The sequence below is a fragment of the Psittacula echo genome (assembly GCF_963264785.1).
Source record: "Psittacula echo genome assembly, chromosome: 5".
Lineage (NCBI taxonomy): Eukaryota > Metazoa > Chordata > Aves > Psittaciformes > Psittacidae > Psittacula > Psittacula echo.
In genome coordinates this window covers 70,964,364-70,990,248 of record NC_137739.1, presented here as the reverse complement: position 1 = coordinate 70,990,248, position 25,885 = coordinate 70,964,364, and the positions used below count along the sequence as shown (strand labels likewise).

General features: G+C 37.6%; 1 protein-coding gene across 4 annotated transcripts in view; it reads right to left on the bottom strand.

Annotated features, from left to right (window-relative positions):
• Positions 1 to 25,885, bottom strand: part of PPP2R5E (protein phosphatase 2 regulatory subunit B'epsilon) — a 76,775-nt gene that overhangs the window by 20,301 nt on the left and 30,589 nt on the right. For all 4 annotated transcript variants that reach the window (XM_080619981.1, XM_080619984.1, XM_080619983.1 and 1 more), the window contains exons 3-4: positions 12,833 to 13,029; positions 596 to 697 (exon numbers count right to left, since the gene is read on the bottom strand). In XM_080619981.1, the coding sequence (XP_080476107.1) occupies positions 596 to 697; positions 12,833 to 13,029 (299 nt within the window). The remainder of the gene's footprint in view (positions 1 to 595; positions 698 to 12,832; positions 13,030 to 25,885) is intronic.

Below are 25,885 nucleotides of genomic sequence, written 5' to 3'. Positions count from 1 at the left end.
TACTGTATTAGCATCAGTGATTCTTTCTCCAAAATTAGTTTATGGGTTTTGTTCAAAATACCTTGTGCTGGCACTTGAGGTAGAGAGGAAGGGATGATACACAACAGTGAGCATGCATCCTGCTACAAACACCAGAAGGCAAAACTTGACGAGGGAAGAGGAAGGAAGACTTAGATAGGCATGTAGATTCTCATTCATATTTCTGATCACCTACCAACACCTGTGGACTTTTGTATGAAAATTAACTACCCTCTGTAAAGCAAAACTGTGAGCAGTATCATCCCCACAATGCCCTCGCTGAAATTGCTGGAAAGACACTTGTGCAATGGAACAGTTTGGAAAGCAGAATAGTTTTTAAATCAGTGAAGGAAAACAAGAATATGAGTGGCACCATCAATACAATTGTGAAAGAAAGCTTCAAATTTTGAAAATTTCATAAAGTACTCTCCCATCTTTGTAGGTACTACACTATAGCAACGAACAATATTAATAAATATGTCTTATAGACTAGTTCAGATTCACAGGGTAAAAAGCAGCTGAGAAAATCAGATACATTAAGCAGTGATGAGCATTTCTGAGACAAATTATCAAAAACCTGTAAATGTGGCCACGATGCCTCCAAGGTGGGCTCATCTTCTTCTGGATCAAATTCATTGCTGTCACTAGGTGGGAGAGTTCTGAATATATTGCAAGATACCTGGAAAGGGAAAAGAAAGAATTATGAGATCTGTTTTTCAAATAGGTACTAGATCTCAGGACTCTGTATGTCTGTACCTACTCTGTCCTCCATCACATAAGCAGCGTTTCTTTTGGCTGCTATCTGATGAAGTTCTTTAGCAAAAGCACAGGTCTAAGAAACCTGACACTTTACAAACCTCCCACAAGCCCTGCCCTTCTCCAGATGCTTTCGTTTCTTCTTTCCACTACTGTGCTGGCATTACCCAGTCTGCCACCATTTCTGTGCACCATGTTCCAGATGTGCCTATCAAGATGTAATTGCCAATCTTGTCAGGCACCAATGAGTTGAGAGTCACGACTGTTTACGAGTTGCAGGAAATGCCATCAACACATACAAGTGTTTTCATACAAACTTGAGTTATTTCCTGTTACACAGGGAAAACATTGATGATATCTGATTAAGGTCTCATTTATCAGCACTTGTTAAGAATTGTGAGTGCTATTTACACATTATGTGCCTGGACACCTCTTGCCAAGTACAGAAATTGGTACTAAATAAAAGCAACAAATAGTATTGGCTCAACACTTAGCCTGCATTTTATTTCATGGTTGTTTCACTTTGCCTAATCTTATTTAGAAGAATTTTGATGAGATTGCTTGGCTTTGTGAGGTTCATGCTACCAGAAAAGGCTGAACCAGAGTGCTTTCCTGGGTTAATTATAGTGCTGAATGGAGTGTACAGCTTATTATGCAGCAAATCTGATAAAATGCAAACATGGTGTAGAGCCTTTTCTGCACTTTGAAGGTGATGTTGTGCCGCCTTTGCACTCTGCTACTGCATTTGACCCATCTCTAAGCTGTTAATCAAACAGCTGGGAAAAGTAGCATCCTAATCCTGTCTATACATGACCCGGTCATTGCAGTTCAGATAAACTAAGCTATTTAAGAAACAAAGCTAGTATATTCTGCAACATCCTTATTTATTTTTCCAGCTTTTATTCATGTAAACATTCACAAGTTAGTCTGTAAAGCATACTTTCAATACGTTGGCAATTTAGTAAGAAAGGACACTTTAAAGCCAAGAGTTTAAATACAATTCAAACACTGGAAAAAATGGATTGAAATAGAAAAGTAAAGCTTTGCAAGAAAATATTTGCATGAAAATCAGATTCAGGTACTGCATAAACAGAGAGATGAAACAATAGGAAACTGTAGGGAAGCACATGTGGTGCATACCAGTGAGGAATATTCACTGAGCACATGGGAAAGATAAAAGAAAAGTAAGGCAACAAAGTGAGCACAGGAAAAAGATAAAGAAAACAAAACCAAAACCAAACCCAACACAAACATAAAAGGGTCACATGGGGTTTCTGCTTGGACTTTTCCCTTCTTGCCACAAGAGGGTGTATTTCACTACAGTTACAGTAAAACACTTTCACAGAAGCCTCCACTGTGTACGTATACCTCATGCTTTCAAGTCACGTGGTTTTCAACATAACAGACAGAGCCCTTATTATAGTCTGTGCTGATACTGAACTCTGCTTGCCCTGTGTGCATACCTGCCAAGTGACTACTAATATTTATTAGGAGATACTCTTCTCCTCCCTTCTCCATCCTCTTTCCCTGACTCATTTACTTCTCTCAAGAGCCCCTCATGAAAAGACTTGCATGAGGAGAGGGCAAATAACTATTCTAGGAATACACATTCCTGAGCTCCTCCTTCTACGATCCCTGATTAAAAAAAAAAGGACACAAAACAGGGAGAGGAGGAAAGTTATCAGAATTGACATGACAGAGTTGTTCCTGTGTTAAGAGCACACAGCAAATTAGGGCGGATGGCCCAAAGGATTATTTCCAAGTAAAAAAGGGAAAACGTACCTATTGGTGCCTTGGATCTGAACATCTGGGGTTCTGCAATACTTACTGAAGCATTTTTGGTTAATGCTTCACATTCAAAAATCCCGGCCTTCCCAGGATTTGGACCAAAATAGGAAACTAGCAAAACCAAAGGCATTCCACAGCTATTTTCTTTTTTTCCCTGCTTTAAACTACTTGAAACAAGAAAGAAATTTTCATGCAAATTTAACCATACATAAATTATTGAAACTTGTACCAATAGATCAGAGAAAATGTAAGTATTCATCAGCTGTTGTGTTTAGAAACTCGAACAGATATTGAATGATGGCACAAGCAAATCCTGCAAGGAAAAGTGTCTACTTTCAGAATGAAAAGCTAAACTAAGACAAATTCCTGTAAGATTTAAATTAAGTCAAATCAAGCCTCAAGCAGTTAGTGCCAGGGCCTTGACAGCATGACAGAAGTATGAAGGGTTCAGCAACAATTAGTTAAGTGCCAGCACTGACACCTGAGTCTTGAGCTTATAACAAAACCAGTATTTCTGGAGAGCGCTTATTAAAAAGAGGCCAGTCTCAAGGCAACTCTAAAGCAGTTTTTTTGGATAAGAAAATTAACTTGCAAGAGTAAATGAACAAAGTAGAATATGGTCCTAGTATACAGTTTTGCTCTCTTTCATTTTCTTTTTTGCATTAGGAGAAAACATAGGCTATATGAAACCAAAATACAGACATTCTCTGGAGAAGAACAGACAGAGCAGGTTATCTTTAAGTGATTTCCCCAGGTTATCATAATTTTAAAAGATAATGTGTGTCATTACTGTTACATTAATCACCACAACACAGCATGATAGCTCATTTACATACAGTGTCAATTTTATAGCATGCTTATCTGAATCAGTAGCCTCTGGGTGGCTCTGATGTTATAAGCCTCTAAGGGAGAAGTTAAGGCAACAAGTTCTTCCATGCATGAACTGCCCAGCTGTACATTAGAGACTTTGACAGCCACCACACAAAGATGGGAATACGCTACATCAAATCCAAAAGAATAATTTTTTCTCAGATGGACATAAGGTAGCTATTTAGTATTTATCCCTGGGCTCACTCAGCATGCCAAAATTCCTTCAGCTGGATTGCTAAATCGTTTCTCTTCTGACCTCTGTTGGATCATCAAGCCAAAGGACACGCCTGCCAGCCGGCATATACAGTCCCAGATGATTTGTCTCCCATAGCCTACACAAATGACTATTGATCATACTGACTTCCATTTTCCACTGGTTAGGAACACCTCCAAGCCTGGATGCTTTTTTTGTAAAGCAAACCAGAACTCTAATGCTGTAGAAAGTTGTGTGATGACAGATCTCCTCTTATATCCTCCATTACTGTCCCTTTCAGAAGCAAACATCAAACTGGGTGTAGAAAAGTACATCACTGCTCCCCTGGTATGCAGAATTTAAACACCCAAGTGCTAGAAATCAATTTAACAGATCAGGAATATCTACCAACTGGCACTGAATCTAAAATTTCCATGATCAAGTCAGAAATGCCAAAATGATAGATTTTCAAATTCAAGATGCCAGAAGCCTCTATGCTCCATAGACAGTCAGGCACAACTCTGACCAGCAGAAAAACGAAAACGTGTTCTTCACTGTGAGGGTGGTAAGGCACTGGAACAGGTTGCCCAGAGAAGGTGTGAGTGCCCCATCTCCAAAAGTGGTCGAAGCCAGGTTGGACGGGGCTTTGAGCAACCTGGCCTAGTGGAAGGTGTTCCTGGTCATGGCAGGAGGGTTGGAACAACATGAGATTTAAGGTCCCTTCCAACGCAAACCATTCTATAAAAACCCTTCCAGGCTATTACAAGTCCATGTCAATTCATTAAAAACAAACAAGATAGGGGAGGCTGCTCTGATACTCCCACACAGAATGAGCTGCAAATTCTGAATAGATCTGATGACTGGTACCTGGCAATGCAGAATTATGAATATACAGTTAAAGTAACAAGCTTCAGGAAAGCTTTGATTTTATCACCACATTTATATTTTTAATAGCTTTTAGGAAAGAAAATACTAAAAAGCTTAAGTTTGAAGGTAGGAATAAATGTTTCAAGAAGTCCGTTCTCTGTCCCTCACCAGAGTGCTATGAAAATGACAATGCTCTAACAGAAACACTTCACAAATTTAATTTCAGCTCAGCACTCCTACTCTGTGCTGATTGAAACAAAGATTTTCATCAGTAATAGTTTTCCTGAATGGAACCTGAAAACAAACATGCACACAGGGAAGCTTAGTGTATTAGTTATAAAAAAACCAGGATAAGTAAATAGCCAATTACCTTACCTCTTCTTCTATTATCAGTATGTGGAATCATCTAAATAAACCCTGTGTACATATGAAATTGAAACCGAGTATCTCTGTACATGCAATGTTTTAACTACTACACATATAAACAACATACAGTAAAAGTAATATGTAATTAAGTCATAACAGGAAGCCATGCTAACTTGGAGACAACAATGGCCCATGGAACAGACACTAAACTTGTCCTTCTTAAATGTATTTGTGTGTGATTTTTTAATATTGTTTATGGCTTTATATACTTTAGAGCCTGAAATGACTACTGCAGTCACTCAGCTATAATGTCTCTATATAATCCATTGAATTGTTCCCAGAAGCTTGACTAAAGTACATCTTACAAAAAGTAACACCTACTTTTATCTTAAAAGATTATAAATGATTCCACCACTCTCCTAAAGTTTTACTACTAATCTAACGACAGCCTGCTTCAGATATCAAGGTTGAATTTGACCAATTCCCTGATGGTTCTCATTCTACCACCAGATCTATTTCACATCTGCATATATATTTACATAAGCAGCATATATCTATTTATATGTAGGTATTTTTATATAGACATGACACTTCTTGACCTCTGTGCTGCTAAATGAAGAGCTAGAGCTTCTGAACCCAGGCAGTTGTTAGTTTCCTTGTTGGTTTATAATCCTGTGATTACTCTTGCTTCCTTCCTTTGAGCTCCCACCTGTGCACAGCAAGGATACTGGGGTAGGTATAAAACACCAGACCCTCTCCCTCTTTTTTTCGTGCATGTTGCCATTTTTATTTATCAACATTCATTTCTTTGAACAGTGCACTATACCAGAAACTCACATTAAGATACTCAGCAATCCACAATGCTCAGGTCCTTTTCTGCACCACTGCTTGCCTGAATACAGTCTTTCAAGGCTTAGTATTATGAACCTTCTTTTTGCCCAGCAGCATTACTTCTGACTTGGCTGCACTAAACTAACTACAATGGACTGCAAACACAGTCAACAATCCAGATCACACGGTGGGGGGAAAAGAGTCCTTCTCATCTTTTCTTGATCTTTAAGTCTTCCAAAGATTTAATCAATAATCTGCAAGAATTTAGCTCTAGATCAGGGTTCCTAAACTTGTCAGCTTACCATCACCTACTTCTGTGGTGGTAGCAGCTTCCATCCGTACAGATGAGCAAGCAGCAAAAATTGAGATCCTTAGAATTCTGTTGGCTGACAAGTGCAACAGGCACAAGTTCATAAACAAAATTTCTGATGCTCAGCTGCAATGTCTACAATATGAGTGTTTGGAGAGAGGAGTTTTTCTAGTGATCCCTTGCACTGAACCCCATTAGCAAGTTGGAAAGCATTAGGTACACTCCTGGAATAGACATTTTGTCCAAAATTAACTGAATTTTCAAACCCTAAGGTTTCTCTGTCACAAACATCCAAGTGGAGTGAGAACAAATGGGAGATCCACTTCAAGAGCACACTCAGGATCTGAGTTAGTAGCACCAGCACAGACCCATTCCCAGGCAGCATCCCTGGAAACTGCTGGAACTGGAGCTCTGAAATCCCACTGTGTCGCCTAAACCTGCACCATAACAGGATACTCTACTAGTAACAATCCTGTCCCTCACTACCTCCATGTAACTATAGTTTGAGATGATCCAGGGAACACTAATTTATTTAATGTGTCCCCAACTAATTCTATACAATGCAGTCTAAAAATTCACAGCAGAAACTCAAGCATCTTGGACAAATTAAAGCACGGTACTAGCAGAAGGAGCCCCTCACCTCTAGAGCAGGCATCGGATGAAGTGAAAGCCTGCCAACAACTGAACTTGAACTCTAGACAGTGTTACAAAACTCACACTGCCTCAGACTCCAAACTGAAGAACAAAACAAAACAAACCCCAAGAAAACAATCCCCCAGAAGATTCATACTGTGCTTATCTACAGACACAATGCTTGAAAGGTATTTTAGAAGATAACACAGCCAAAATGGGGGTGGAGATGTGCACTTCTTAAAAAAAAAAGCCCAAAAAGCCAGCTGCAGTCAGCACAAGTACTTCTTGGAAAAAGAAACAAGAAACTGTTTTTCCAGTTTATTTCTTTGTTTTAGACCTAGTAACTGTACTATTATGCAGATAGGGTCTGACAAATGAAAGGCCTATGTAACCAGCAGGAGGAATAATGGATACGGGTAAATGTAATTACATACTGTCGGGAAAAATTATTAGGGACAACTACTGCAAGAGGAGCTGCCTCCAACTGATTTTTTGAGAGGAGTACAGAACATCAGAGCCTCTTCTTTTAATAAGCATTGTGGGTTTTGTACAAACTAGGTGTATAAAGAATGTGAATAATAAAATGCATCTAACAGAGGGATTTGCAAATAATGCATAAAAAAAAGCTAAAGATAGATTCTTTTCCTGCTTCTACAGAACTGATAGCCCTCACATTAAAGAAACAAGAACAGAAATTAAAATATGATGTGACGTTTATCTTTTTTTTTTCCTAATTTCCATAGCATGCTTGCTCCATCATGCTGCATCTAGATAATTTTTAATCCACGTCCATTTTGGGGGTCAAAGGACATTGCATCTTCCTTTCAGCATTTCAGATGGTTTCAGAACAATCCATTCAGCTTCTACTGATTAGAGTTTAAAATGAATTCCTAACATTTTACAGAATTCCTAATGTTACATAAAATTCATATTAGAAAAGAAACATTATTTGTAAATCCTTGTAAGACTGTATGATCTCATTTACTTCCCTTAAACTTGAAATTACATTCAGCATTGTATTTTTAAATCTAATACAAGAACCAATAGGAACATACGCACATAGGTTTTGCTAGATCAAAATGGTAAGACTGAGTATAGGTACATTTGTACAAAAATCTTAATCCAAAAACATTTTAACATTGAAAACCCTATACAGGATGACCAGTTAGCAAGCAGGGTGTCATACCTAGTCAGAAGCTATAGCTAAAGCTGTAAAAAACTTAAAAATTTGAAATTCCTATGAAGTCGAACAGCTAGAACGCTTCCAAAAAATAGGTTCCTTAAGCCATGTCTTTTTTACATGTTAACAAGATAGTCTTCATGTTTAACAGGTCTGTCACAAAAACTCCTGATCAGATTCTGCTCTCACTTCTGTTGAGACAAACCTGCAGTAGAAGGGATTCAACCCTGCTAGATTTATGTCAATAGCAAGAAGAAAAATAAATAAATAAATAGATTAAAATGCTAATTTGGTATTTATTTGGGTATTCATTTAACCAAGTTCCTTTCACTGTGTACCTCAACACAGCTTCTAAGGCACAAGACATCTAATATGATGTTTCACTTTGGCTATAGAGATTAGTCTTATTTAAATTGATTTGTCATTACAAAAAAAATAAAAACAACAACAGGAAGTCAAAGGCATTTCGGCACTTAAAAGAGAGGAGAACAAAGTAACAATATTCCATTCTAAAACGTGTATCGCAAAAATGTTTCATTAGCCATCTCTTATGGGCTGGCAACCATCCATGGCTGCTGCATAAACAGCATGGTAAACATCAGGGGTCAGCTTTACAATTTTTGAAGCAGCAATAGGAGAGCTGAAATGCTGCTCATCAACAAAGAGCTTCATCCAGACTTCTCAGTTTAACAGCTTGTCAATTTTTTCCACCCGATTTTTAAATTGAAAGAGATCAGCTTCCTCAATCTATGTCTTAATACCCAGGAAACAAAAAGCTCTACTACATACACCCTTTAGGATACCACAGATATTAACAAACATTTAATTCATTCAACTACTATTGCTTAATCTACCAGCAATATCAGCATCATTAGTTTAAGCCTCCACATTTTGCTCAGACAGGATCACATTTTAGATTAAGCATCCAATTATTGGCTCATAAAGCCACATTACTGGCATTTCCTTCTTAGCAGAGTGTAGTTTAATTGGCAAGGGCCTTTTTTCCTATGACTAGCCTAATTCTAAAGAATGTCATATGCCCTTCTGAACAACACATCAAACTGCAGGGGAAGCGTGCTGAGCAATACCCTCCTGAATAAATCTGTCCAGCTTACAGCCATTAACACAAATCCCAACTGCTCTTCCTATCAAATGATATTAATGACAGTGACAAGGACACTGCAAGCTTGCTTTGGTGGCCATTAGTAAATTCAATTTCATTCTCTTTAAAAAAAAAAAAAATATCATGCCAAACACTTGTGTATATCTCAAGCTAAAGACAATGTTTAAAGAAGCACAGGTTGACAAATAGCCAAATGATTTCACATTTAGCTATATACGGCATCATATTATATGCTCAAGAGAACAAGATGCAAATATGTGATATTACAATTAGGGATTAAGGTTTTAATGCCACGAATTTAGGATAATTGGCAGTAAAAATATTGAGGAGCTGTTATGCTGGTTACCACAAATGACTTTTTCAAACCCTTGTAACATACACCACTACATTTTAGAAGTAATTAAAAATCTCAGAGTTTCTGAAGTACTTTACAGTCAATCTCTCTCTATTCTAGAGAGAAGTTCTATATAAATAAATAAATATTATTTTTAATATTTATTAAAGAATAAAGCCAAACTCCTTTTGGGTCATGAACAGAGAGCACTAATACACAAATATGTTATACAAGTTTAAAGCAAAAAAGGCTCTTCCACAGATACTATATTTTTTGACATTTTAGATAATTAAGATAGGAAATCACGTTTTAGCCATTAATACTTCTTTATAAATACTATTAACTTTTAAAATATCGGCTTCATACTGGTGCACCTTTTCTTATGCTCTTAAATGACAAAAAACCTCACAAAATACCTTCTTTCTTTTTCCCCTGTTTACAGTACTTCACCTCCAAAAGGTGAAGCCCAAAGGGCCAAGCAGGAAATATTAATTCCTAGATTAAAAAACACTAAACTTAATAGGGAGGAGACCTTCCAAGGGGACAAAGAACACTTGTGCTCCATTTTGATCAATTTAAGATACTGTTTTTTCAATCACAACACTCCTGTGACAATTGTGGCAGGCAGTCCACGGGGACACTCATTTGCTCAGGACATAAATACTGCTGTTTTCTTTACTATCATGACAGATCTGAGATTGCCAATGTGACAGCTCCTTTGTGAACACAGTTGGAGACCTAGATGAAAATCCACAAAAACAGATAAAGGCAGCAGTTGCACTCATGAAGTCAACCATGTGCAGTTGAGTCTCTCTTAGTATGCGATTACAAGCACAGTTCCTCTTGAAACAAGAACATGCACTTCCTGAAAAAAGCCAGTTACACGAAACATCATGCTTCAGAACAAAGTCACTAATGTTGTCCCTTCACCAGGCAATATGCACTGAAAGCTGCTTTCGTACAGTATTAGAAGTCCTACCTTTCCCTCTAGGGCCTCTATAACTGAAGTCAATGTGATGAGGAAGTCTTGCTTTTATAAGCAAAGACCAGGAGTTAAAAAAACATTTTTTACCTGTAAAATACAAAATACCTGCAACCCACAAAAGCCGTGATGATGTGGTTCAGTAGAAACACTTCATTTGCATTCATTGGGATGACAGATAGAAATCATTCATGTGTTTGCCATGGATTCACTCTCACAAATTCAGTTCCAGAGCACAGCATCCTGCCCACATGGAATACAACCACCAAAGGATTTTTCCAAGAGCACATGCAGCAAGAACACTGCTGGCTGCAACAGGCACAATTACAGGACTCCAACTTTCCAAAAGCTTCATCAACACACAGGTGTCTGTTGCAGGCTGGAGTTTCTTGCAAAATTTAAATATTAGAACTTTCTCAGGAAATTCTTTAGGGGGAAAAAGCATGTCCACTTCCAAAACTATTTAGGTATCTTTTTATTTGTTAAAACGAAACAAAACAAAACAACCCAGGTTTGGGCAGTCAAGTTTCACGGAGTAGCCAGATAGACTTGAGAATATTCTCAGTCTTCCCCTACTCAGGTATCCCTGTACCTACTCAGGCACTAAAAAGGAAACATAGCTTGAGCTCAGCGCTGGAGCACAAATGCAAGGCAGAAGCAAGAAATATGAAGGACATGATGCAATGAAAGGATTAGGGGAATACTGGAGAAAAGACAGAACAGTATTCCATAAAAAATGAGCTAAGCTGAAACTGAACTCTTGAAGCTCCATTAGCAAGTATGTGTAAAATCCACTGGAAAAATTCAAATCGTATCTTTACTTCCAATGACTCCTCCATTTTGTAGTTACTGACTATTTGAAGAAAATTATTTAGAACTATGCTTTTCAAACTATTCAGGCAATGCATCACCTTCCTTAAGATAAAAGCTGTTTTATGAATGAACATAAATGACTGCAAAGACAGTTGGACACAGCAGAGGTGTTGTGTCTCTTCTAAAGTTCAAGTTCAGATTGCTTCATAGGTTATGATTTATGATTCAAACTGAAATTTATGAGCAGTTACAGATCAAATTTTTCCTTCTTGGGACCCAACAGACAACACTAACTTGCAGCATCTTTATTCTACAAATATTGCTGCAGTAAACAACTATAACCAAAGTCAACGCGAGAATATAACCTCAATAACAGAAATGCTAAAATAAAAACCAAATTATCCCAGGAGGTGAGTCTGGAGGCATCTGCTACACACAGAAAAAAATACTTGATTTTATTGAAGTTACCTGTGCACCAGTGTTCTGTCTATACAAAGGGTATTATATACTTTGCTCACCATATGGGATACAAGTAAGATTAAGCTAACATTTGCAAACCCTTTAGATACTACAGTGCAGCACCAGTGGAAGAACTGAGCAAAGTAGTAGTAATTCTGTATTCAGACTGGTATTGTAATGATGCATTAGACCACATGATGAATAAAACAGCATAACAGACTGAAAGCAGTTCATTGAGAAGATTGGTCCAGTACAGAAGGGAGAAAGGGAGGGTGAAGGAGAAGAGAAAGAATCTGATCAGATAATTACAGGCTTTCTGACAATGCACACACACAAAGCAGCCATATCAAGATTTTTCTATACACCCTTAACTCTGTTTTATTTTTCTTCATTATTAGCTGCTTGATGGTTCTGTCACTATTTACAGCTATTTTTAAATATTTCAGACAAACAACACAGCATGTGTCCGTGTATGTCAGAAAAGAAATAAGGAGTAAAATCTATTCATGTTTTCATGCTTACAGCACACAGCTAGTGGATTCCATGATCACATACTACCATTAGGAAACCAACATTACCAGATTTATATGTAACTAACTGCCTTCTCATTTAGATAACAGGTTATAAGGGTTCCGTATGGTAGTATAGAATAAACATTATGAAAGCAGTGACTGATTTTGCCAATCACAATGAACGTTCTTCACCATATAGCTAGCATCTGTTACTGCTTCCATTTTTACATTGAAAACACTATTATTTTACAATCTATATATACAAGGTATGGCTTTATTACCACATAACCTTGCTCACTCTAACGGCAGCTACGATGAATCCACATAATTCAACTAGGAAATTTCCACACTGACCCTATACAACATTTTTAGCATTTATTCTTTAAAAATCATTACCTGTGTATACTTTAGTCTATCTCCACCTAAAGTACACTCTTAAGACCTTGGATAAATTTCAAAGAAAGACATTACCTTATTTATACTGGGGTGGGGAAGAGGGTGGATAGACGGTGAGGAACTCGGATTTTACAGCTGCTGTCTTTCTCCATCAAGAAACAATCCAGGTTTCCTTTCATGCATTTGTGACACTGTAATAACCATCATCTACTTGACTTTAATTAAGAATATATAAAAATTAATATTTTTCTCTTTGGAGAATTATCCCCAAGTGATGTCTACTGGAAAAAGCAAACCAAAGGCCTCATTTAATCCACCTACTCCAGCACTCAATTTCGCCCACAATGTGTAACTGGAATTGCAAGTGGATTTAAAGAGACCATGAGAAAGAAGGAACTCACCATTCTAACTACTTCAGGGTAAGTCTGCTCTGTCAAACAGCCTCTGCTTATTGTAATGTAGTCCACCAGTTCATTTAGAGTGGAGCGCTTGTATTCTTTCATTTTAAGGTCTGAAAGCGTGTCCATGAAGTCAAAAATGACACAGCACTGTTGAAGTTTCTTTAGGAACAGTTCAGGCTGCTCTGAAGATGGAACGTCTATGAAACAAGAAAGGAAATCTTTGTGAGTCTGGCATCTTATTATACAAAACAGGATTTCTTTCTGAAGATCAATTTCAAAGGAAAGCAGCATTCATATAATTTTTGTAAAACAGAGCTTAGATTAACAAACAAACCCCTTATAGAAACTGTATTATTATTGTGTGTTTCAGATCTCAAACAACATGCTGTAGAAGTAATTTAATCATCACCTGCTATTAAGAAAATAAAGTTCACCAATAAAATGCAGGCTGAAGCAGCAAATGCACACACAACAGCATTCAAGACGTAATTCTGCCATATACCACTGTTTTCACTGAAGGCCGACATTCATCATCAATAACTTACACTCTGAAGGATGAAAAAACTGTCAAACAGATCAAGCTTGATTAATTTATATTTCTAAACACCCTATATGAATATACATAAACATGTATATGAACATACAGCAAGACTATAATTCTGCAAACAAGCTTTCAGATTCAATCATTACCCCAATATTGACACTTTCCATAGCAAAATCAATTTTACTGAACACCGTGAGGACTATTTGCTCTACTATGAAGACATTACATATATGAATAGAAACATTTTGACAGAAAATGATACGTGCTTTGACCAGGAAATTAACAGTATGTACTACTTTCACTCTGTTTTCTTAATTCTCAGCAAATTAAAGACTTAATAAAATAGGAAAAGGAATGTACTTCCTCATGGTTTGTTAGTTTACCAAGTGCATCAAAAGAGCACACAGAAAGCTTAGTTTATCCAACATTCATGTACACAAAAGGCAAACAGCAGCAGAAAGTTGCAGAAATTAAATACAAATTTCTACTCTGAAAGTATGCCCTCAAACTACAGGGCACTCCACCTCCTTTGGTCAGCTTTCTAAAGGTATAAATGCTCTATCAGCACCAGAATCCAGCAAATTATCTTCCAAGCCTCAACATGTAAATGAAAACTTTTGCTGATTTCAACTAGAAATTTTAATAGCAAAGAATTGATGTTCATTTTCTAAAACTTGTACACACTTATAAAAAGCCAGCCTAAGACAGAACTTCGAGAGTATATCGAGTTCAGGAATACTTGTCAAACACTGGAAACTGTTAGTAATTGTATTCTAGTTTTAAGGACAAAGTACCATGAATCTGTTTTAATTAAAACATACACAACAGTTACTACTTTGAAGTTCAAAAGACCTATGAAATATTACAAGGTCACAGCATATAGTTCCTAAAAAGTACTGAAAGAGATGCAAGGACCCCAAGGCACTTCACATCAACTCTCTGCATTGCTTAAACCTGAAAAGAATAAATATGGACTGCGGTATAAATAAAGATGCTATACACTTTCTGACCTGACATGATGTAGTACAACAGTTTATTCAACCCTTTTCTGCTTATAGTACTGCAGTAGTGACAGGATTCAATAGGTTGTGCAAACTGCATCCCACAAAAAAAAAACCCCACGATACGGGTAAAGTTTAATTGATGGTATCAGGCAGTACACACCAATCCCTTATTCATTAGGCTTGGGTAAGCTCTGCAACAGCTGTGTCCAAGGAAATTAAGGGGGAGGAGGGAAGCATTATAGTTATGACACCACACTTCATATCATCAGAATTGTTCACCCCATGTTCCCAAAGGAACGGTGCAACATCTGTGGCACAGAAGATGCAAATGGTCCTACAGAATCCCAACAACAGCAGCTATGCAAGAAAAGAATCTTCCTCAAACACCTCTGGAAAAATGAAGGTCCCAAAACTAGGTCACCCTAAAGCTATTCCACTGGCCAGTTCTCTTGCACAGGTTCAAATGCCTCGCAGCATGCAGTGGGGAAACCTAAAATTACCCAGAGTCAGAGAAGCTCATTAGCCTTCACCCATTACAAAAAACAACCACTTCTGTGAGCAGCCTCTTCTAAGGTTACAGCCTCACAGGAGATAAAGGGCCTGGGGAAGCAAACTAGTTGTGACTGCTTGCTTGACCACCTGCCTCCAAATAACACAAGAAAGTAGAGTGGACTTCAGAATTCACTGTTATTAGCATGCAGGCAACAGTTAATCAATTAACAATTTCTTTCCAAAGCCAGACTGTAAATACAAGCTGTAAAAAGAAGAACAAGAGGGGATAAAAGAGAGAGAAAACTGCAATTAGTTACTTTTCAAGAGTATTATTTTTAATTCTAGCTTCCACTCTTTCCTATATGATCTATAATCCACCACAGAACTTAACAATACGTAACTGGTATCAATAAAATCTATGATGTTACATGAACATCGTTTTAGTTGCATTGTTCTACATGGCTTTCACACATTCATTCTGACCAACGAGAATATCATTTTGGCCATGAGGTCAAACAGGTTGAAATCAAATGGGACTCTATCAAGTCAGTTCAACACAAGTTACAACCAAACTCATATGACTCAAGACAACACTCATTTTAAGGTAGGGTTGGTATTAACTAAAAATTTAAAAGTGACTAAAGCATTAGAATAACTAATAAAAGTTTGTTTTCATTTTTCCTCAAGTTAAGTGTCTGGAGGTGTGGGAACAGAATGAAAAATATAATTAAGTTCTTCTCAAGAAAAACCACTCCAGAGCAGTATATGAAATTCATTGCTGCCTCAACTACATTGAGCCATGTGAACTACAGTGGTAAACAAAAAAAATAAACCCAATCATAAAACCCCACGAACAACCAACAAAAAGAAAAAAAACCACCAAAGTCCCACAAAATAAAAACCCGCAAATCAATTGTTCTGGTCAGCTCTGCTTTTCTTTATTAAGCAAGCTGCCATTTACAGTTAAAAACAAAACTGCAAGAAATGTCATGCAATATTTCTCATTGCTCTTGGGGATTCAAGGTGCCATCACATGCCTTCGTTTTTCTACTTGGAAACAGCAAAAGTATATGAGTGTAAATTTTAAGGGGTGCTAATGTGCACAGCACAAGAAAAGGGCATCAGAAATCACTAAAAGCAGCATTCCATGTTCCCAACCTTCTCACAGAGACCATGCTATTAGTTGGCTTGGGTTTGGGGTGGTTTTGTGTTTTCTTGTTTATTTGTTTGGGGGGTTGGGGGGGGCGGGGAAGAGGGTTTGGGTTTTTTTGTGTGTGTGTTTCACAGCTGTACAGACCTTATCAAAAGATCACTAAGAGTGGGCTTCCCCAGCCATCCTCTTGCTATTTGGAGCAGGAAGCACACTGGTGCTTGTGGTACAGACCTTTGAGCTCCACAGCAGAGCTGAGCTCCTTAATGCAATGACTTGAAATGAAACATGCAGTTCCTTACAGATGTTCACAGTTTGCTGATGAAAAACAGCAAATAATTTTCTTCTCAGCAGAAGCATACTCAGAGCTTTCAATGAATTCTGCAACACTTCAGTCTTGCACTAAGGTGCAGCCAAACATCTAGGGCCCAAAATTTGACAACCTGCAATATTACATTGTATCTACTTTTAGTTGAAAGAACTGAAAACTCAGCAACTGCTCTGATAAATCTGTGTAAATACCAGTAGCACTTTAACAATCTAAAAAATTAAACTGAAATGACACAATTAAGTGGTGTGTGTGATTTATGTCAAATGCACAGAAGAGTATATATTTATTAAAATAAAGATTTAAAGAAAGATAAACTTCCATCTGGATGACTGTGAGAACTCATTTTCAGAAGGTCTTTGCTACAAGTTAATTTTCAGGCTTGTCGGTTTTCTTTTTAGCCACTGAAACCTATACAGAGCTTTTGAAATACACTGTGTATTCAAAGATTAAAAGGAAACTGGCTTAGTGAAAGCAAGTACTAATACATCGGAACAATGATAATCAAGAGAGCATCAGAGCCTTTAACAAAAGCAACTCTTTCATAAAGTTATCAGGAAAATTGTCTGAAAGTAGCGCAATTTTTTTTTTAAACATGGACGAACAATTGTTACTACAAGGGCTGAAATACTAACTCTAAAATGTCCAAAGCTATTCAGTTCCTCTCTTAACAGCTTTTCCGAAAATAATCCTAATCCAAGCAGCCCATCCCTTCTCAACCATCTCTGCAGTCTCTGCCTTCTGCATCTTTTAGCAATAAAGAATAAAAATCTGACACCATACTACTTGTGCAAATCTCCTACATGCATAAAAAATATTCATGTTTAGACTACATTCATATTTTAATTCATGTTATTTACAAGTAAATGATTTTGGATCATAAAAAACTAAAACTATGCATTAGACCAGCAAAACTGCATATAGAGAACTAAGCTACGGTTCTCCCTTCAGTGGCAGTTAAAAGCCAAGATGGAGAGAAACTAAACACCTGGATCAGAGTTCCCTGATCCGCTTCAGCCTGTAGCTCTCCAATGAAAGGTATAATGCTAGGAAGTGAAGATGGGGGAAGGGACTGAGCTGCTTAAAACCAGCACGGCAACTATAAGGAAAAGTCCCAGGATTGCACATGCAAGAGATAATAGGGCTTTGAATTAGAAGAAAAGAGGACAAATAATGCAGATTACATATAAAATATTAAGCAAAACTAGGATTTGCTCACAAATGCTACCCTGCACCCACATACATACTATCAAACATTTATTAATAATTAAAACCAAACTGAGCTCAGAATTAACTATTGCTTATAGTATATAAGTTACTGTTATTAATCAGCTTGAAGGTCACATTTGCATAAGGAACTAGCATCACCTTGTTTGACAGTAAAAGCAAGCACCACATTAAGCATGAAAAATAAGACACACATACTAAACCCAAAGTATGTCCAGAATGTGGGACAGTGAGATTAATACTAACTTTTTAACTCACATTAATTTTAAGAACTTCCTTACAATTTCTCAGCATCTGAGAACTCTATATTCAATTGCCTCTGCCCACTGGGATTCTTTCCTATATTCTTTCCCCATCAACTTAATGGCAAAATAATTCCCCAACTTTTCTTCAGTTTCCGTATCTTCCAGTTATTAAATAAACCTAGGACTATCATCTTTCTAGTTCACCAAAATTTCCTTGTGACAAAAAAGCCCTAAAAAAACCACAACTGCTCCCACTTTGCTGCCACTTGCCAAGCCACCAATTTAAACACAACCAACTACTGGAGCAAGAATCTACCTGAACAAAGCAGGCAGTTGTGCATAAATCTGTCCTCCACAGGTCACTGTGAAGATTCTATTTGGTAAGAAGCTAACTTTCTAGTTTTTATTTAAATAAAACTTCCAAATTTGAATTTGGAAGCCCTTTTTTCTGCTTTGAGAAGTTGTCTTCAAGAGGAGGTCTAGCGACACCCAGCTCAAAGCTTTCACTAACTCAAGGTCCTGTCATACATATACCTGAGTACACAACAAGCCACATTTCTATAAGCCACTTTTTACAGTAGAATATTGGTCTTAAGATGCCAAGAAGTACAAATGTTTGCCCTCTCTTTCTTACACATACTTCTTGAGAAAAGTAATCACTATTCTGATTACATTCATTTAATTTTCCTGACTGGCTGTCAATATTATGAATGCTTTGTGAAGTCAATAATCACTCATTTATAATAGGTGTTTTTTTCAAAGCTGTTTTCTCAAACCATTCTCTCTACTTAATAATTATACAGGCAGGGCAGTAGTTAAGTACTGTGTTCAAAATACATAGTCTAACCACTACCAACATCATTCACTCAGCAATAAATATAGTGGGACAAACTCAAGCTGACTTTTATGAGTGAACATACACAAAACGATAAGCACAACATGAACATACTGTTTCCAGCACATTCAAAATGCACTATTAGAAGTGCAACACAGGACATACTCCACCAGTTTTCCTAATAAAGTGTTTCTCCACATAACCAATCACAAAATTGAGAATTAGTTCCCCGACCATAAATTTCTTCTGATCAAGCCGAAAAATGTTCTCACCAAGTGGGAGTCTCCTGGGTAGTTTCACAAGGATCCTAGATATTACAAATCCCTCTACTGCTTGCAAATGCTCCCCAATCATTTCACAGAGGTTTTCAACAAACATCATTTACTAGGATGAGTAGTCTGAAAGCAGTGACCTTTTGATCTGAGTGCCTTGAGTGCATGGAGTAGCATTAAAAGCAAGAGGGGATACTCCTTATTAGACATATACACAGCCAAATTTTACAGCATAGATATACTTTTAAATATATTAATCAAAATTCTGCCTTTAATCATGCATGTAAAATCCGACAAGCTTCAGCACCTTAATAGAATGCATGGATGAAGGGTTGCTGCCTCCACCACAAGACCAAGAGTTAAAAGCAAATAGACAATAAAAAAAGAATTTCAATAAAGTGCATTTTTAAACCACATACTTTTAAATTTTGTTAAGCTTCAATTATACTTTTTTCCTACTTCCACAGCAGCCAAAGTGCAGGCAACAGTTTAAGCCTCCTCACTTTCACCCATATGGCTCAACCCAGAGCCACAGCAGCAAAGTTTCAGTGAAAAGACTCCTTTAGGCTAGGCTTTGTCAATCTGTAACCAACACTTGTTCATCCCACTACTGACTACACCAGTGGTGAGTGTGCTGTGAATATCTTTCAACCTGGAAGTGAACAAAGATCACAAGCTCGGTTGTCAAAGCTACTGATGAGCCATAGCAAAGTACTATTACATCCATGCTTGTTGCAAAAAGACTGTATTACTGCAAATTAGCATCAATGATGTGTCACTCACAAGTGAGTAGATAGCTTCCAGGGTGCGCTAGGTTTTAAAGGTTTGGGTCCTCTTACTCATCACTAACCCAACATGATGAATCCATTATGAAGAAGAGCTACATCAAACACCTAGGATAATAATAAGCAATCAAGTAAATATACTTGAATTCATGAGCAGCTACTGGAAGACAAGATTATCAGGGCATCTGGGTACACCAATTGTTGCTCTGGATCCCGCAAAAATACTCACAAGTGTTTTGGTAGTATACAGTGTCTGTCACACTAGTACTAATAATAACCACTTAGTAGTAATCATGTCTTCTCATAATCAAGCAGCAATGCCTTCTTCCACAGGTAAGCTGACAACACTTCTCAACCCCTCCTCACAAGTTCTTCAATGAATGGGAAGAGTTTAGGTTAATGGAGTAACCCAAGACAAAGTTTACCTATTCTACCTACAAGTACGTTCAAGCCAAAATCATGCAGGTCAAAGAAAATATCAGAGAAGGTATGGAAAAGGACTGAGATTACGCCAATTTTAGAGAAAAAATTGATGGGACAAAAGCAAGTAGATGAGTTGACCAAAAGAGGTGGAAGAACAGCAAAGCACCTGTGAGTATTATGACAAGGGGACAGATTGTGAAGCCAAAGGCGGCAGAGCAACAACATAACGAAGTATTAAAAGATGAAGAGGGGAAAAGAATGAGTTAGAGCATGAGCAGAAAGCCTGTAAAAGACAGAGAGGAAAAAACTGTTCAGAGAATAGGTAACACAAAGAAAGTAGCAGAATATTTTTAAAGGAAAAAAACATGAACTCAAAGTGTTTAAGCAAACAAGAATGAATGAGTTAGTGGTTAGGGGCTAGATTTGATTAAACATCTACATACCTGGAGGTTCTGACACTCTTGTGACATCTTTAATATATCCCATTACATTATTTATGGTAAGTGTGCCTAGACATCAAATGAACACTTATTTCATAGCCCCAAGCTGATCACAGGTCTTGTAGGTTGCTTTCTCTCTGCTCCCTCTCTCCCAAATTTTTACTATTATTTCAAAAACAATTATTAGCAACTTTTAAGGGAAGCAAAAAGGCAGGCAGAAATACACAGAAATGTCATTTCAATTTCCAAAAATGAATACGTGGCATAAAATCCCAAAATATGACAAAAATACTTTGCTGAAACACAAAGAGCTATTGTGGCCAATTTTCCTGGACTGACCCAAGGATTTTTACACTGGCTCAGAAAGTTTATGCTATGTAAGTAGGTTATTACTGAATTGCACTTTTTAAGTACAAGCTAACCTTTACTCAGAAGAGTTGAAGTCACTAGATTTGCTGAACAGTCACTAGAGAGAGCTGCTGCCCATGTTTGCCCTGCCACTTGAGAATACTGACCTGCCATACAACTTCTGCCTAACCTTATGCCTAATCTCCTACCATTAGATATGAAAGACATAATTGTTACTTTTCAAAATCTTCTCCAAGGGGGAGGGGAAAAAAGAAAACGAGTTCTTACAACAAACAAAACAAATCAAACAATCAAAAAAAAAAAAAAAAAAAAACCACAAAAAACCCACAACAAAACCAAAACCAACCAAATGATAAAACCCGTTTGCCTTCTTTTCACATTTGTATAAACATAAGCATATCTATACTTCCAGGATTTTTGGTGGTTTTGGTTTTTGTTTGTTGGTTGGTGTTTTCTTAGGGATTTTTCAGGCACTAACCTGTTAATTTAGTATACTGGGCTGTTTTTTTTACCATGCCTAGCTATGCTGGGAGACAACACTAAAATCCAGCTCACCAGCTCCCAGAGCTATGTTATAACATCCTCAATCTAAGAATCAAAATATCCACAAACTTAAAAGATCTCTGAATTCTAACAAAATGCTCCATTACAAACAAAAAACTGATTCTACATGAAAAATCTTTGAAGTTGGGTTTTCTGAGACTCCAGGATTGGTAAGTATTACTCCTTATACCTTTGCTCAATTCTAGGTGGTAATGCCTCCAGCGCTGAGCCTTCAACTAGTTCCTTTCAGCTGTTGAAGGAGGAGCTGTACACCAGAACTGAAGTCAGGTTTTCCTATAGACACTACAATAGCAAAAGCTATAGGTAGAGCAAATGTAAATCTAAACCAAGCTGAACTTACCCAGTTGCTCAGTTCCTCTACCCTAAAGGAGAAGACCAGAGACAGGAATGCAATGTAAACAGAGCCATCTCAGTTTTCAAAGTGATTTCTCAAATTACAGCATAGAGCAGAGCTACACAATAGCAGCTCAGTGCTCTGCTGGGTTACCCTACTGCTATCCTCTTTTCCTTTAAAATCACCAACAGTCGTTCAGGCTGGTTTTCAGTGTATTTTTAACTGCCTTGCTAGTCTCTAGGACCCTGCCATCCTCCATCTGTTCCTAACTTCTTAGTAGAGCACTGGAATTCCAAATGTCAATAGAGACACAAGTTTCGGCTCATTACTTCAACTTTGTTATGCTATGCTTATATCACTTTTATAGTTTGTTTCTGTTAATTTTAGAGAGAATGATGGATTACACTGCAGCTTCAACCTTCTCTGGCTACATCACGTGGGTTTTTTGCTTTTGGGGTTTTGGGTTTCTTTTTTTAATGTAAATTAATGGCAAATATCACAAAATTACAAGACTAGTAATTTATAACGAACACCTCATTATTTCCTTCTACTCTGGCCTTGTGAGAGCCCAGCTGGACTACTGTGTTCCACTCTGGGGCCCCAACACAAGAAGGATGTGGATGTGCTGCAGCAAGTCCAGAGAAGGCCACAAAGATGATCAGAGAGCTGGTGCACGTCTCCTATTGAGACAGGCTGAGAAAGCTGGGGTTGTTCAGCCTGGAAAAGAGAAGGCTCCAGGGAGACCTTACAACAGCTTCCAGTACCTAAAGGGGGACTACAAGAAAGCTGGAAAGGGACTTCTGACAAGAGCTTGTAGTGATAGGACAAGGGGAAATGGCTTTAAACTGACAGAGGGGAGACTGAGATTAGATTTTAGGAAGAAGTTCTTCCCTGGAGGGTGATGAAGCACTGACACAGGATGCCCAGAGCTGTGGCTGCCCCATCCCTGGCAAGTGTTCAAGACCAGGTCAGACCGGGCTTTGAACAACCTGGTCTAGTGAAAGGTGTCCTTGCCCATGGAACTAGGTGAACTTTAAGGTCCTTTCCAACACAAGTCAGTCTATGATTCCAGATTCCTTGGATGGCAAGAAATTTAAAACCCAGAATAAGGTTTACAAATTCCAGGCTACTAAGAAACATCTTTGGAAAAAACCCCTCATGATGGCCTGCTGAACAGGCAGACAGAAGAATCCGAAGAGGATTGTCTTCCTTTTCTATAAGATTCTTATCAGATCACTTTTTTTTTCTGCATGACATGGGAAGCTTTTGCACTATAACAATCATTATATGTAAGAACACAAGCGTGTCACAGAAGTCTTACAGTTACTTTCCATTCTAACTGGGGTCACAAGGCAGTTTAGGATTTGCACTGCAATTTGTTTGGTGCATTAAGTACCTAACAAAATAATGATTAATTATGTATGTGTACATGCTTCCTGGGAGACAACACTAAGACCCAGTTCATCATTTCCTAGAGCTGTGTAACTGAATCCTTAGCCTAAGAATCAAAATCTGCACAAACTTAAAGATCTCTGAATTTTAACATCACGCTGTATTACAAAAAAACCCCTCTGATTCTACATGAAAAATCTTTGTAGTTGGGTTTTCTGAGACTCTAAAAATTACACCTTGCTCTGAAACTGCCATCCTTCCAAATCACAGAATAGTTAGGGTTGGAAAGGACCTTAAGATCATCTAGTTCCAACCCTCAAAAATATGCAGCATTCATTCTGCTCAAACTACAGAATTGCTCTATGAAATTTATGCAGAAACACTTAGACTCTTCAAAAAAAAAAAAAAAAAAAAACCAAAACAAAAAACCAACCAAAAAAACCACAGCCCTGAACCAAGAACTCACGAAACCCAAAACATAACCCTCATCCAAAAGGGATCAGAACCAGTGCCAGGATTGCTACTCTGCTTGGTACTGACCCACTAATTTATCCCAGAAGTCACAGGGGTACTTCATTCCCTAGGGAAAGAAGTAATTAAGTGAAAGCTATTCTACAAACACAACCCACTAAGAGTTCAGGCTTATATTTAGAAATATTTACATTTATTAACTTAAATAATATGCATACATATAAAATATAGATTTCTCTAACACTATTTATACATTGAGAAAAGTTTAATTGAACCCTGAAAACATAACTTCCATTCCCTTCTCATTTGGTAGTATAAATTTAGTCAAGAACATATTCTACTCTATGCTAATTTACCACAATAGTCTCTAAGCATTTTCCAGTAATGCACTATGCAATTCAACTGTCTGTCATTAGTTTGCTCTCTCATTCTTTCCATAGAAGGAGCAACGTTTGTAACGGATTAAGAATTTTATGATTTTATGGAACTGCACACGTGTAAAATGCTATGTTTGTGAAAGAAAAAGACAGGATTTAATAAACATACCCCAAAGTTATGACGAAAGACAAGGAAACAAGCTGGAAATTCAATCTAAAGTCCCAAAATGGACCCCCCTGAAAGCTCGACTTCTTACACACGTTTCCTCTTCACTGCAGAAACTCAAGCGCAACAGAAGGACAAAATTATTTGGTTTGGCTTTCATTATTCATTCAGTCTTCTAAATACTAGTTTCAGTCCACTAAGATCCTCTGAGATCAGAATCAACACCTCAAGCTGGATTCAAATGTATGCCAAAGACAAGCTGGGGTTGCAGGGCATGATGCATCTGCAGCGACATGTCCCTCAGGAATACGAGTCACAGCACTTGCTGCTCATCTGCATTTCCTGAGCACAAGAACCTAACCCCCACTACATCCTGGCTGAGCCACGAGAAAACACAGGAAAACCTCAAGGTATATCCTGATCACACTGGAAAAACTTTGACAACTTTGAAACTAGAAAGCATTACTCAAAAGATGCTATATGAGGACTTTGCAGCCAAAAGCAAACCACATGGTTCCTTTGTCAAAAAAGGAGGTTACCACATCATTTGCTCCTTCAAGATATGTTCCTTGCATAAGGCCTTCCAGTGCTTTGGCTTGCTCAGCTGCCCTGTGATACAGTCATCTGTAAGGCTCAGACTATGTTATTCAATGCCTTATGACAATAACTTAAATTAGTCAAGCTCTTTGTTAAGGGAACACTCTTCTCATGGCCAAGCCCAGCAGATCTGTCTAAATGACAGAAAATAAATAACCTATTTTATTTTGCTTTTGTAGTTACTGTAGATTGTCTCAGATTCCCCAGTGCACAGAAATACATCCCAGTTCTAGACCATGTCTACAGCAGCCTCTTGATCTTCAGATTATTCAGGATCTGGAACAATTCGCCAATAGAAAGGAAAAACATGACGTTATAGGAAAAACATGACTTTATATAATTCTCCCCTATACCTTGTCAAGTTAAATCTGTGTTATGCTGGATATATTATGTTACTTGTAGTATCTTTACATACGTCTACATAAAAATACCAGCTGTTCCTTTAAAAATCAGGATCTCCTCTATCACAGAATGGTTCAGCTCAGTTTTAAAGGAATGTGAGAGACTCATTTACCAGTAATTATCATTCACCCTTAAGAGTCCACTGTTCTGTTATACATAAACCGGGTATTATTGCTAAAACTTAGAAACTTGACTGTTATTTAGTATTTAGGCCACTTTTCTACCTTTTAAACAGCAATTTTACTTTTGCTGTTGGAATCCTAAACAGGGTAGACATTTTATCTCCCCAATGCAAGGTTCTAGAGAGCAAAGACCTCCTTTCTGAATATCTGTAATTGTCTAAAGAACCACCCTTATCATAGCCTTGCATTACTATAACATGCATGGATGTTTTTCTTTACTCTGACCTCTTCCAAAATCACTGAATTTTAAAAATGCAGTTTTCTTTTCGGAGAACACATTTACCTGCATGCATACACGTCAGTCATAGGGGTTTTGTGCCTCAGAAATGCCACCTGCTACTGAACAGACAAATCTACCATGGGCCTTGGCAACTGAAGTGAATTTCTCTAGAGATTACCTAGCTCCTCTGAAATACGACTATAGGTCTACAACAGTGTATCACCTTCAAAATAA